This window comes from Myotis davidii, unplaced genomic scaffold (genome assembly GCF_000327345.1).
Source record: "Myotis davidii unplaced genomic scaffold, ASM32734v1 scaffold109, whole genome shotgun sequence".
In the NCBI taxonomy this organism is placed as follows: Eukaryota; Metazoa; Chordata; class Mammalia; order Chiroptera; family Vespertilionidae; genus Myotis; species Myotis davidii.
Genome location: NW_006300368.1, coordinates 554,332 through 565,760, shown reverse-complemented (window position 1 = coordinate 565,760; position 11,429 = coordinate 554,332). Strand labels below are relative to the sequence as shown.

Here is an 11,429-nt window from a genome sequence, read left to right as displayed (position 1 = left end):
GCAGGGACGGGGGAGGAGCCCAGGCCCGGCACCCTCCCCTCCCCAGCGCCCCTGGCTCGTCTGTCAGTCCTCACCCCACTCGCGGCCGGCGGCTCCCTCAACTCGCACCCACCGTTCCGAGGGGCCCCGGACTGTGGGCACTGTTCCCGAGCCCTTTGGTGGGGATTCCTGGACTTTGGGGCTCTTGGAGAGACTTCCGGGCAGATCCGGAGGGAGGGAGGGGGTTATCTCCGAGAAGAACAGGTAAGGGGAGTGCCCACTCCTGGCATGTCAGCCCACGGGCTCTGCCCCTCCTGCTCGTGGTGGCGAGAAATGCCCCTTTGGCTCCAGATTCCTGTGGGCTCTGCTCTCCTCCCAGAGCGGCAGGCTTATTTCATGGGGAGTCATTGGGGTGAAGGTGGTAGGGTCTTAGGGCCGTTCCTACTTCTGGTAGCAGTACCCCCCCAAGTGGACATCCTGGCTGAAAGCAGAGGTGACTCCGAGGAGAGCCTGGGGAAGGGGGGGATGCATTTAGGAGTCTGTGCAGTTCTTTGCCACACCCTGTGGGGCCTTAGAGTTCCTTCTCCTCCCCCTGCTGCATTGCACCATGGGTATCAAAGAGGGTTTTGAGTTTTGGGGACCTGGGGTGAGCTGCTGCCTCCTATAGACCCAGACTCTGATGAGCAGTAGAGCCAGGGCCTGAGTTAAGGCCTGGGAAGGACTAGGCCGTCTTTGGGTTTCAGGCCCTGAAGGACCATCCAGTCTTAGTGAGCCTAGGCCTTAGGGGGTATAGCCTGATGCCAGGATTAAGCTCTGGGCATCGGGGTATGGAGGGGAGGTGGCAGTGTTCAGAGGTGCCTTGGACTCATACCAACACCCCCACCCCCATGTGTGCAGCCGTGTTGCCGCCCGCTGTGCTATGAGCAGTCAGAGCGCCGTCTCCACAAGAGTTTACAAATGAAAATGGAGGAAATGTCTTTGTCTGGCCTGGATAACAGCAAACTAGAGGTGAGGGCTCCCCGACGGGTGCCTCTAGTTCTTTCTCTTGATGTCTCCCTGTTGTTGTAACTGACATCCAAGCCAAAGAGGCATTTGGGTAGTCAGCCTTGTTCCTTAAAGGGAATAGGGCCAGCTGAAAGGCCCAAGGATTCAGAAGAAAGAAGGCGAAGTCAAGATGGGGGAAATGGCAGAGAAAGCATTATTCTTGGCCAGGGCCAGTTGGCAAGAGGGTTGGCTGGTGAGGGCTGCTTTCAGTCCCCGGGGCTGTGACTGTCGTGATGGTGGGTGTTCTCCCCTACGCCCAGGCCATCGCTCAGGAGATCTACGCTGACCTGGTCGAGGATTCTTGTTTGGGATTCTGCTTTGAGGTACACCGGGCTGTCAAGTGTGGCTACTTCTTCTTGGACGACACGGATCCCGATAGCATGAAGGATTTTGGTGAGCTTCGGGGTTGAAGGAGAGCAGTCCTGGTAGTGCGTGGAGGTTCCTCTGGAAATCACATCACATGTAGAGCCTGGAGCTCCTGTGAGCTTAGGCAGGGAGTTGGAAGAGGCCATGGGTGGGAATGCCCGCCCTGATCGCCACGCCTCTCCTGTCCCCAGAGATCGTGGACCAGCCGGGGTTGGACATCTTTGGACAGGTTTTCAACCAGTGGAAGAGCAAGGAGTGTGTTTGCCCCAATTGCAGCCGCAGCATTGCCGCTTCCCGCTTTGCTCCCCATCTGGAGAAGTGCCTAGGAATGGGTCGGAACAGCAGCCGAATCGCCAACCGCCGGTGAGGGCTTCTCCTCCTGGTAAAACCAGAGCTGCTCATCATTTGCAGCTTGTAACATGGTGTAGTCCCTTGGCATTTGTAGGGTACAGAAGGTGGGTGGGTCATGCTTGGCCCCAGATGCTCCACTATCTAGAGGTAAGAGAGAGGTGGCAGCCTTTGCCTTTCTCTCTCCTACCTTTGTCAGGATTGCCAATAGCAACAGCATGAACAAGTCTGAGAGTGACCAAGAGGATAATGATGACATCAATGACAACGACTGGTCCTATGGCTCAGAGAAAAAAGGTGTTTGGGGATCTGGGGAAACTTGGAGGGCATTGGGGGTAAGATGGGCCAGAGGGAATTGGGTAATAGAACTACGTTTTGTTATCTTGAATGAGGGCAGAGAATGTAGTTTTGTACTTTTCTTTCGGTGCCCTTAGATTGGGAACTTAAAGTGACCCTGCCCTTTATCCTTTTGTCCTACACAGCCAAGAAGAGAAAATCAGACAAGGTGAGAGCCGGGGCAAGCATGAGGGAAATTTGGGCGAAGGACAGATACCCTCCCCTTTGGGCAGGGGGTCCTCGGGTATCTTGACTCAAGTCTGAGGTCATTGGGTACCTCTGGGTTCTGGGATGAGGGTGTCTGGTGGGCAGGAGGGCAGCAGAGGCCTTGGGAGGATGGGGGTGGAAATGGGTAGAAAGAGTAGAAATTTGAGGATGTTTCTTTGTCAAATCTTTTTTCCTTCCCTGGGTTCTCGGCTCCCCCTTATCGTTACCCTTTCCCCAAAGCTATGGTATCTCCCATTCCAGAACCCCAATTCCCCTCGAAGATCCAAGTCTTTAAAACACAAAAATGGTAAGTGGGGCTGTAATAACTTTAGTGATTCTAGCTGTGTTTTCTGGGATTCATTGCTGGGAGGTGGGAGGTTGGAGGTGGGAGGCTTGGGGGACGGGTATCGAGGGAGGGCCTGTGATCCTTCTGTCACCCCCACTTCCTCTCTGGTTATTTTCAGGGTTCTCTGTCTGTACCTCTGCATCAAACACCCTTCCCCTTCTTTTTTCTTCTTCAGGGGAACTTAGCAATTCGGATCCTTTTAAGGTGAGTGAGTAGGGGCTGCCCCTCTTAGGTTCCCTCTCATTTTCCTTGTTGTGGGTTGGGTGGGATTTAGACAAGTGGGGATCAGAATGCTGACAGCCAGAATCGATCAATGGGGTATTTAGATCGATCTTTATGTTCTTTCTGGGTCCCAGCCCCTTACCATGTGCAGGCGGGATGGAAGGAATCATTGAAAAACTGCTGGGAAGTCTTAAGCCTTCCTTACTTAGAAAGGGTTGAGAGGGACTGGTCTGCACCCCATCCCCACCCTCTTTTCTTTGACTGCTGCTTCTCTAACTTGTGCCTCTGGTTCTCCCCCAGTATAACAGCTCAACTGGGATCAGCTACGAGACCTTGGGACCGGAGGAGCTTCGTAGCCTGCTCACCACGGTGAGGAACCAGGGAAGGGAGGCCTTTGGGAGTGAGCTGAAGCCACAGGCAGTGGTCAAGGCCCTGGAGAAAGCTGGTGACATAGCAGTCGGGCCATATACTTCTTTCTCTGGAATTGGGTTTCCTGGCCGATGGTGGTCTGGGACCGTCTGCTGTGGACACCTGGGGGCCATTTCTGCATGTGCAACCTAGCATTTATATAGAAGAAAACATCTAGTGTCTAGAGTAGGTTCTCCTCCATCCCTCCTTTCAGCTTATATTCCTCTTCCAGCAATGTGGGGTGATTTCTGAACACACCAAGAAGATGTGCACAAGGTGAGCTCAGAACCTAGAAAGGGGGCCAGGGGCCCTCCTGCACTCACCCTGGGCATGGGTTGGGAGTACCCCTGGACTTGAGCAATGGGACTCCCACCCTTCTCCTCCCTCCTCTAATGATCAGGCCTTAGGCCACAATCTGGGGGCTCTCTGTTCATCCCTTCCCTATTGTCTGCCCTCCCACCTCTGATGAGGGAGGGGCTTCACTTTAGACCCTTCCCGTCTTGTCAGGGTCTGATCATTCTCTCCCCACCAGGTCCCTGCGCTGCCCCCAGCATACAGATGAGCAGCGGCGAGCCGTGCGGATTTACTTCCTTGGACCCTCCGCGTAAGTGACCTTCCAAGAGGGCTTGTGGGTTTTGAAAGGTTAGGATAATTGGTGTCTGTAAAACTCTTCTCTGGCCCATCCCCTTTCCAGCGTCCTTCCAGAGGTCGAGAGTTCCCTGGATAACGACAGCTTTGACATGACTGACAGCCAGGCCCTGATCAGCCGGCTTCAGTGGGATGGCTCCTCTGACCTCTCACCCTCTGATTCAGGCTCCTCCAAGACGAGTGAGAATCAGGGATGGGGTCTAGGTAGGTGACCCCGCTGGGCCCAAAGCAAAGGAGTGGGGGCATTTTGTGTTCTCCTGCTACAACCTTGCCCTCATTCCTTGTGCCTCTTTCTCTTCAGGTACCAACAGCTCTGAGTCACGGAAAACCAAGAAAAAGAAATCCCATCTGAGCCTGGTAGGGACTGCCTCCGGCCTGGGCTCTAACAAGAAGAAAAAGCCAAAGCCACCGGCACCCCCAACACCCAGCATCTACGATGACATCAACTGACTTGGGTGCAAGGGATAGCCTTTGGCTAAGCAGAGCCCTCTCTCCCGACCCCCACCCAGGTGGCATAGCCTGGCAAATGGACGGCTGTTGGGGGTCTGGGCTTGGGAAGCTTGGTGGGCCGGGCAGGCAGAGGATCCAGTTATGCGCCCCTGGGGGGTGTCAGGATCCTCTGCGATGGAGTACGACCCTCGGCATGCGGGACTCAGACCTGGACATACTATGCCTTGGACATAAGTTTGGTGGGAGGCGGTTTTCATATTTATTCTGTGAGTTACTGGATGTCCAGCTAGGCCAGGGGCCTGACCTGGGCACTCTGCCAGGGCACTGCCTGCCCCCAACCCAGGAACTGGACTAAGCCGTGCCGAGGAGCATTGTGGCTGCCTGGGAGGCTGTGGGTTCGAAGCTGAGCCTGGAGGGGGCCTCCCCCAGCTGCCCTCAGCAATGTGAATGGGTCCGGTGCTTGGAGCTGAGGGGCAGGGCTGGGCGTGTCCAGTCTGTGCAGAATCCTATCAAATGCCCCACATCCCAGGGGTGGGCAGGCACAGTGAGCTGTCTGCTGAGGTAGGCGTCCAGAACTGCCGCTGCCTTCCCTGCCCTCACAGGGCAGCCCCTTCCCCTCAGTCCGTGGGCCTCCTCAGCGGCAGGAGCTGTCCTTTTGTTGTTGGGTGCCAGGAAAGGGCCTCCAGCCTCTGCAGCTTCAAAGACTGGGCAAGGGGAGGGAGGAGGAGGGAGCTGTGTATCAAAATGACTCCCCCTACCTTTTCTCCCTGATCCAGGGCTGGTGAGGAGTGGGGCCCCAAGGTGAGAGGGAACGGTGCTGCTTTATTTGAAATGTTTTCTTACCTCATTCCCTGCCCCAGGAAGGGGCTCAGCCTCACCCTCCTGGGGTGGCCCCATGTTCCTCCTGCCTACCCTGCCCCATTGGCCTTGCAGGGCAGCCCATGTTCCCAACTGCTGCTTGCTACCCCCTCTTTCACCTTGACCAGCTTCAGTTCCTTTCTCGATGCTCCTGCCTCCAAAGCCTGCCCTGTTTCCCCTTCCTTAGCCGCTTTTAAGTTATTTATTCTGTACTTGTGGTTTGGGGCTCTGAGGAAAATCCTGATCTTTTACCTCTTCCCCTTTGCTAGGAGTGGGGTGGGAAGAGGGTAGTCTCTGTGCTTTGGGTTATCAGTAGAGGGGAAGGGGTATCATGTCTAGGCATTGCCCTTCTGTGGACTGTCATGCCAGTGTGCCCACCTACCTGGTCTACATCCTGAAGAGATGTACAATCCCACCTCCATGCGGGCACCGTCACTCCCAGGAGCTGAGTTGGAGGAATGCAGACTGGGCTGGGAGCAGAGCTGACTGACACGGGTGGAGTTGACCCTAAGCCAAGTTCTCTGGCATTTGCTGGATGTGTCCCCTGCTCTCCTCCCAGGAGGAGTTATCCTACATTGGGTAGCTAGTACCCAGGACTTGTTGGACTGATTTGGGTTAGGGATCCTAGAGGGTTAAGGGAGCAACATAGATGGGGTTATAGTACCCTGTCTGGAACCCCAACCTCCCCTGGGGTGGTTCTACTTGTGGCTGATGCCTGGTTGCAAATTTGTTTTTAACCCGAGAATTGTGATTATTTTTTAAGAAGCCAAACAAATTTTCAGGAGTTAGAATAAATTCTGGGGCCTGGGCTCCTATGTTCTTGACACCCTACCCCCGCCCCCCATTCCCCGCCCCCAGTCTTCTCCTTCTAAGGGGAAGCCAGAGGTAAAGGAGGATCTCAGCCAGCCTCCAGCCTGCTTCCAAACGTCCTGGAAGTAGGTTGAAGGTGAAGGGAGGAAGGCCAGGGGCCATTCTCCCTTCTGAGAGGCAGCTGCAGTTCAGGCCCTAATATACCCTTTCCCCTCTGGCCTCTCCCATTCTCCCCTTCTGGTTGGAGGAGAGAGAAGTGGGAAGTAGTTTGGGAACGGGTTTGTCCACATCCACTTCCCTACTGTTCCTCAGGCCGCCTTAGGGCAGAGCCCCCTGCCCAGCCTGGGTGAGAGATGGGCTTGGTCCAACAGGGACCCCGAGAGAACAAGTTCCTATCCTTTTCCTTTCCAGGAGAGTATGCCCCCCTACCATGTAGTTGAACAGGGGCTAAGAGCTCCCCGGTCCCCTCCCTCTAACAGCAGGCTGTGTGGGTTTCAATTCCCATCCTCCCCACCCTGGCTAGGTGTCGTCCACCCTGTATCCTATCATGTGTCTGAGTGTGTGTGGGGGGGTTCTGTACTAATTTCCATGGCCGGTGGCTTTTCCTTCCATGCATCACTCCCCCCCGCATGCCCAGGGGCCACCCGCCTGGCATTACCGCATGCTGGGGTCATTGGGGGAGGGGGGTGGGGGCTCACGCTGTCCTGTGGTCTTGAGATTTTTATTTTTGCATATGTAATCCATCTTGTACAGGTAGCTAACTTTGTAAACGCTGTGTATTTCCCCTGCCCCTCATGGCTGCTGGTGTAAATAAACTGCATCTCCCGTTGGTAGCTGGGCCTACCCACCCTCATTACCATGTTGCTGGAGGCAGAGCAAAGCCATTCTCTCAATGTCACAAAAGGAAGCTCCATAGCCACAAAATGGAACTTTATTCAGTCACAGACACTGGCCCTCCATCCAACAGCCCGAGACAAGGGCCTGGGGCAGTGCTCCATACCCAGAGCTCCTTGGAGCTGGGCAGTGCAGGTCACTGGCTGCGAGCCAGAGCCGTTTCTTGCTTACAGCCTCAGGCCTAGGGTAGCAGCAGCTGTGGCTTGGCCTCTCCCAATGCTGGGGGCTTGGCTTTGTGCCCCAATCCCCTTCCTGACAGAGCTCTATAAAGGACTATTAAAAAAAAAAAATACAAGCAAAGTGCTTTGAAAAAAGGGAGAACACTGGAAACTGTCCAGAACATGGAGAACACTATTCCTGCTACAGGGGTAGAGGGAGAAGGGAGAGGGCAGCTAGGTGCCTATAGAACAAGCTGACACAACCTTCATTCCTGCCTGTGTGATTTCAGTCACAAGATGGATATCCACCAAACTGAAAGATCCTCCAGGCTCCCTACAGAATTATGCCGGGCCATGCTACACTGCCCTGGCAGGCGGCCTGAATGCCAAGGAACAAACATGCAGGACAATGGGAAGAGTTAGGGTCACAGGAGGAAATCCTTAGGCCCAGGCTCCCCACTGAGCTGGGCCACCAGGGTGGCTCTGAACCTCGGGACCCTAAAAAAGGAAGATGACACCCTCGTTTCTACCTGAGTTGTGCTTGCACAGAGGGGATCTCTACCTCGTGGACATGAAGGGGAGGCCCCACACCGGCCTCCTTTGTCCTATGGAAGAGGACCCAACATATCCTTTCCACCCCTCCCTCCCAGGCCCTTGGGCCCAGCTCTGGCCAGGAAAGGGGGCGGTTATAGAGGAGGGAGACCATGCCTTTCATTTTTCTCCCTATGTCCTTATCGTCCATACATCCCAAATACTAGGAAGCTGAAGAAGACAGTGACCCCAACCAGGGAGACAGTGGCAGGTGCTGTGAAGAACTGGCGGTAATTGATACGGAAGTACCAGACCACACCCAACAGCACCACAAACACAGGCACCATGAGGCTGCCCACACTGACACCGAGGCTGGGGGGCTCAGTGACTGAGGGGGCCAGGGAGGCTGAGGGGCCTGGAACAGCTGACCCTGGAGGTGAGCGGTGGCAGTGAATCACACAGTTGTTGGTGATGTTCAGGGAGCGAAGTGTGCGGGGGTCCTGCAGCAGGCGGCCCTGGTAGATCAGTTTCATCTGGCTCTCTTGTCCAGGGAAGTATTTACTGTTAAGAGGAAAGAAGGAAAGAAGCAAGAATGAGAAGACAAACAGGTCTGGACTAACAAAGCAGGGCAATGGGGAAAAAATTGGGACATGGCTTATTAAGTCTCCCACTTTCAGCTCACTCACCTCTTCAGTGTACCCACAGTGTCTTCTGGCCTGGCCACAGCCAGCTCCTCAGTGTCATTGAGGAATTTGAGCCGCACATTGATGAGGCCAGGGCTGGGAAGCAGGCAGGTGCTATCCTCAGATCTCAGAGGGGCTTCTGGACCGCTGCTCTCTGGGCCCACTTGTCTTTTGGGCAGGCCTTGGATGTCAAGCAGATGCTCAAGGTTGGGCTCAATACCACCTCCAGCTCCAGGATCCCCTGTAGAGTCTCTACCACCTTCTCCAGCCTCTTCAGCCTTCTCATCATTACCCTCTGACGGATGGGGGAGTTCATTTGGCTCTGGGGAGCCTTGGCCCGCCACCAGATGGTCCACATGCCCCAGGTGGAGGACGGATGTGTCGCCAGCTGACACAATAGTGCCTAGGAGCTGGTTGCTACTGCTGTCTGCTACGTAGGTAGAAAGCCAAGCTAGGACCAAGGCTAGAATCAGCACCACCACACCTGCCGCCACAGTCACCTCATTACCCACACCCTCAATAAGGGTGCCATCAGAGAGTCCCATGGCCTGGCTGCTGACGGGGTCCACACTGCAGGAACAAAGGGGATAACATCAGCAGGGCCTGTGGGGTTGCAGCCAGGTTTCTTTTTATTTTTTTAATCCTCATCCGAGGATATTTTTCCACTGATTTTTAGAGAGAGTGGGAGAGGAAAAGACAGACACATCGATGTGGGAGAAACACATGAATTGGTTATCTCCTACACGTGCCCCAACCAGGGCCCAGGCCAGGGAGAAGCCTACAACCGAAGTACATGCCCTTGACTGGAATCGAACTCGGGACCCTTCGGGCCGCAGGCTGACGCTCTATCCACTGAGCCAAACTGGCTAGGGCATAATCAGTTTCTAGTTTGTTTAGCTTCTAACTAATCCAGCCCTGAAAGAAAATGGAGCTCATTGTCCTGCAGAAGGGGAAACAAACCTTCCTAACTCTGAATTCCCAACCTAAAGCGAAGGACTTACCCTTTATCTCTATCGTGAAACTCAAGTTCCACGCCCTTCCTCTCTCACAATGCAACCACCCAATGAACATGGATCATAAAGAAAACCTTACAGCTTTGTTGCTGTTGCAGTTGCTTGTTTTTTTAGTAGCTGGGGAAAACATTTGCTTCTTTGAGCCCTGAGTTTCTCTAGGACTTCTATCACTTAGTCAAGCAACTGTGCCTCTTTGAAGAGCCTCCATGATGGCCTCAGAGAGACCAAATAGCCTACATTTTATTTTGGAGCCCATTTGGAGGCATACCGCAATCACTCTTGCCAGAGTACCTCATTTAAAACCTCATCTCAAAAAAAGAAAATAAAAGAACCTATCTTACGGTCACATATCTAGGTCCAGATGTCAAGAGCCAAAGAAAATCAATTTATCATCAAAAGCAGAGTCAGCCCAACCGATATGGCTCAGTGGTTGAGTGTCAATCCATGAATCAGGTGGTCACGGTCAGGGCACGTGCCCAGGTTGCGGGCCCGATCGCCAGGAGCATGTAGGAAGGAGGCAGCCAATCGATGATTCTCTCATCACTGATGTTTCTCTCTCCCTTCCTCCCTCTGAAATCAATAAAAACATTTTTTAAAAAGCCATAGTCAGATCTCCCCAAAGGGACAAAAGAGTCAGAAAACCTCACAGGCCCTACAGGGGGAGGTTATCAGCAAACACTATCCAGCAGGCACTATGTCTGCTTCCTATGGAACTTTCCTGGCAAACTCTGGGGAGCAAAGCAGGACAGACCTCAGACATACCACCCGACTGGATCCCTACAGGCTCACAACTAAAACGCCACTACCAGGGCAGAACAGATTTGGAAAACTCCCAAAAGAGCTGTCTCAATCCACACCTCAACCTCTTTTCCTATTGTGTAGGTTCTCTCTCAGCAGTTTCTTAGAAAGGCAAGGATCACGGTTTGCCCCTTGGAGTACCTCCTCTTTCCCCTGGACAATCTGCTGCTTTCACAGTTGTCCCTGGGCAAATCCAGTCTAATGACTATCATTACCAGACTATTCTCACAGCAACTCTAAGACTCATACGCATCTATCTGTCCATCTCTCTCTGCTAGACTCCTGGAAGGCAAGGATCGCACGGATTTCTGTGTGTGCCGTAGTGCCCGGCATGTCATAGTAGCTGCTCAAAAAATATGTGTGTGGACTGTATCAGCGTCTGCCCAGTGTCCACATTCTTATTTATACATGAGCCCTGGAGTCCGGGAAAAACCCACTAATTTATAATCCTGGTCTTGCCCCTTCCTAGCTCTGTAATTTCAGACAACTTTCTCAGAACCTCCGCTTTCTCGTAAGTAAGATGGGGTTAAAAACAGTACCTACCTGCCCTGGCTGGGTGGCTCAGTTGGTTGGAGCGCCGTCCCTTACACCAAAAGTTGTGGGTTCGATTCCCAGTCAGGGCACATAACTAGGTTGCAGGTCCGATCTTCTGGTTGGGGTGCGTAGGGGAGGCAACCCATCGATGTTCCTCTCGATGTTTCTTTCTCTTTCCCATCCTCTCTCTCTAAAAATCAATAAAAGCATATCCTCAGGTGAGGATTATTTAAAAAAAAACAACAAACCTGATCCCATTATTGCCCTGCTAAAAACAGTACCTACCTCATCAAGTTGTTTTAAAGATGACGGGAAATTATCGAAGCAAAATACTTAGCAGAATGCCTGGCACAGGCACATTGCAACTGGTCAGTAAATAAATAGTTGTAATTATTTATCACTCCCACAACTAACCCCTGATGGTGAGAAGGTTAACGTCATTAACCCCGATTTACAGAAAAGGAAACTGTGGCGAAGAGGCGAAAAAGACAGGCACTGACACAGGAAACTTTCATGGGCAGGGGGCCGGACAGACCCCAGGTCCTCCGCTCGGAGGCCTTCGCCCTCTGCTCAGCCGGGGAGCGACCCTGCCGGCCGGTGAGGGGGCGTCCCCTGCCTTTTCTCGAAGCGAAGGCTCCGCGTTTGCGCGGTCCTATGCCCGCGGACTGGAGAGGGTTCCGCGGGCCCACCCGAGCGGAAAGGTTGCCTGGTCCCAGCCGCCGAGCCCAAGCAACCCAAGTTTGGGTTCATGGACTTTCTGTCACACTGCATTTTTTAAGAGAAAGCAATTTTGCTA

General features: G+C 53.6%; 2 protein-coding genes across 7 annotated transcripts in view; one reads left to right on the top strand and one right to left on the bottom strand.

Annotated features, from left to right (window-relative positions):
• Positions 1-12: 12 nt before the first annotated feature.
• ATXN7L3 (ataxin 7 like 3) lies at positions 13-6,855 on the top strand. 4 transcript variants are annotated; one of them, XM_015572549.1, is made up of 13 exons: positions 13-243; positions 877-987; positions 1,284-1,416; positions 1,581-1,752; positions 1,937-2,034; positions 2,220-2,242; positions 2,542-2,587; positions 2,745-2,830; positions 3,149-3,217; positions 3,489-3,532; positions 3,789-3,860; positions 3,951-4,108; positions 4,206-6,855. In XM_015572549.1, the coding sequence occupies exons 2-13, from the start codon at positions 937-939 to the stop codon at positions 4,352-4,354; spliced, it is 1,101 nt and encodes a 366-aa protein (XP_015428035.1). In that variant the 5' UTR covers positions 13-243; positions 877-936; the 3' UTR covers positions 4,355-6,855. The 4 variants fall into 4 exon arrangements, with proteins under 4 accessions (XP_015428035.1, XP_015428034.1, XP_006776923.1 ...); XM_015572548.1 differs by having other exon boundaries at positions 2,521-2,587; XM_006776860.2 differs by having other exon boundaries at positions 14-243; positions 2,802-2,830.
• Positions 6,856-6,937: 82 nt separating this feature from the next.
• TMUB2 (transmembrane and ubiquitin-like domain containing 2) overlaps positions 6,938-11,429 on the bottom strand; it is a 4,734-nt gene continuing 242 nt past the window's right edge. For 2 of the 3 annotated variants that reach the window (XM_006776863.2, XM_006776862.2), the window contains exons 2-3: positions 8,292-8,858; positions 6,938-8,166 (exon numbers count right to left, since the gene is read on the bottom strand). In XM_006776863.2, the coding sequence (XP_006776926.1) occupies positions 7,806-8,166; positions 8,292-8,833 (903 nt within the window). In that variant the 5' untranslated portion in view covers positions 8,834-8,858 and the 3' untranslated portion in view covers positions 6,938-7,805. Of the gene's footprint in view, positions 8,167-8,291; positions 8,859-10,918; positions 11,362-11,429 lie in introns of those variants that run through there. The other variant, XM_006776861.2, reaches the window with a different exon arrangement.

Coding starts and splice junctions, on each gene's coding strand:
- ATXN7L3 (XM_015572548.1), top strand. CDS start 937: ATGAAAATGGAGGAAATGTCTTTGTCTGGCCTGGATAACAGCAAACTA. Junction 2,035..2,219: donor CTATGGCTCAGAGAAAAAAG/GTGTTTGGGGAT, acceptor TGTCCTACACAG/CCAAGAAGAGAAAATCAGAC. Junction 4,109..4,205: donor GAATCAGGGATGGGGTCTAG/GTAGGTGACCCC, acceptor CTTTCTCTTCAG/GTACCAACAGCTCTGAGTCA.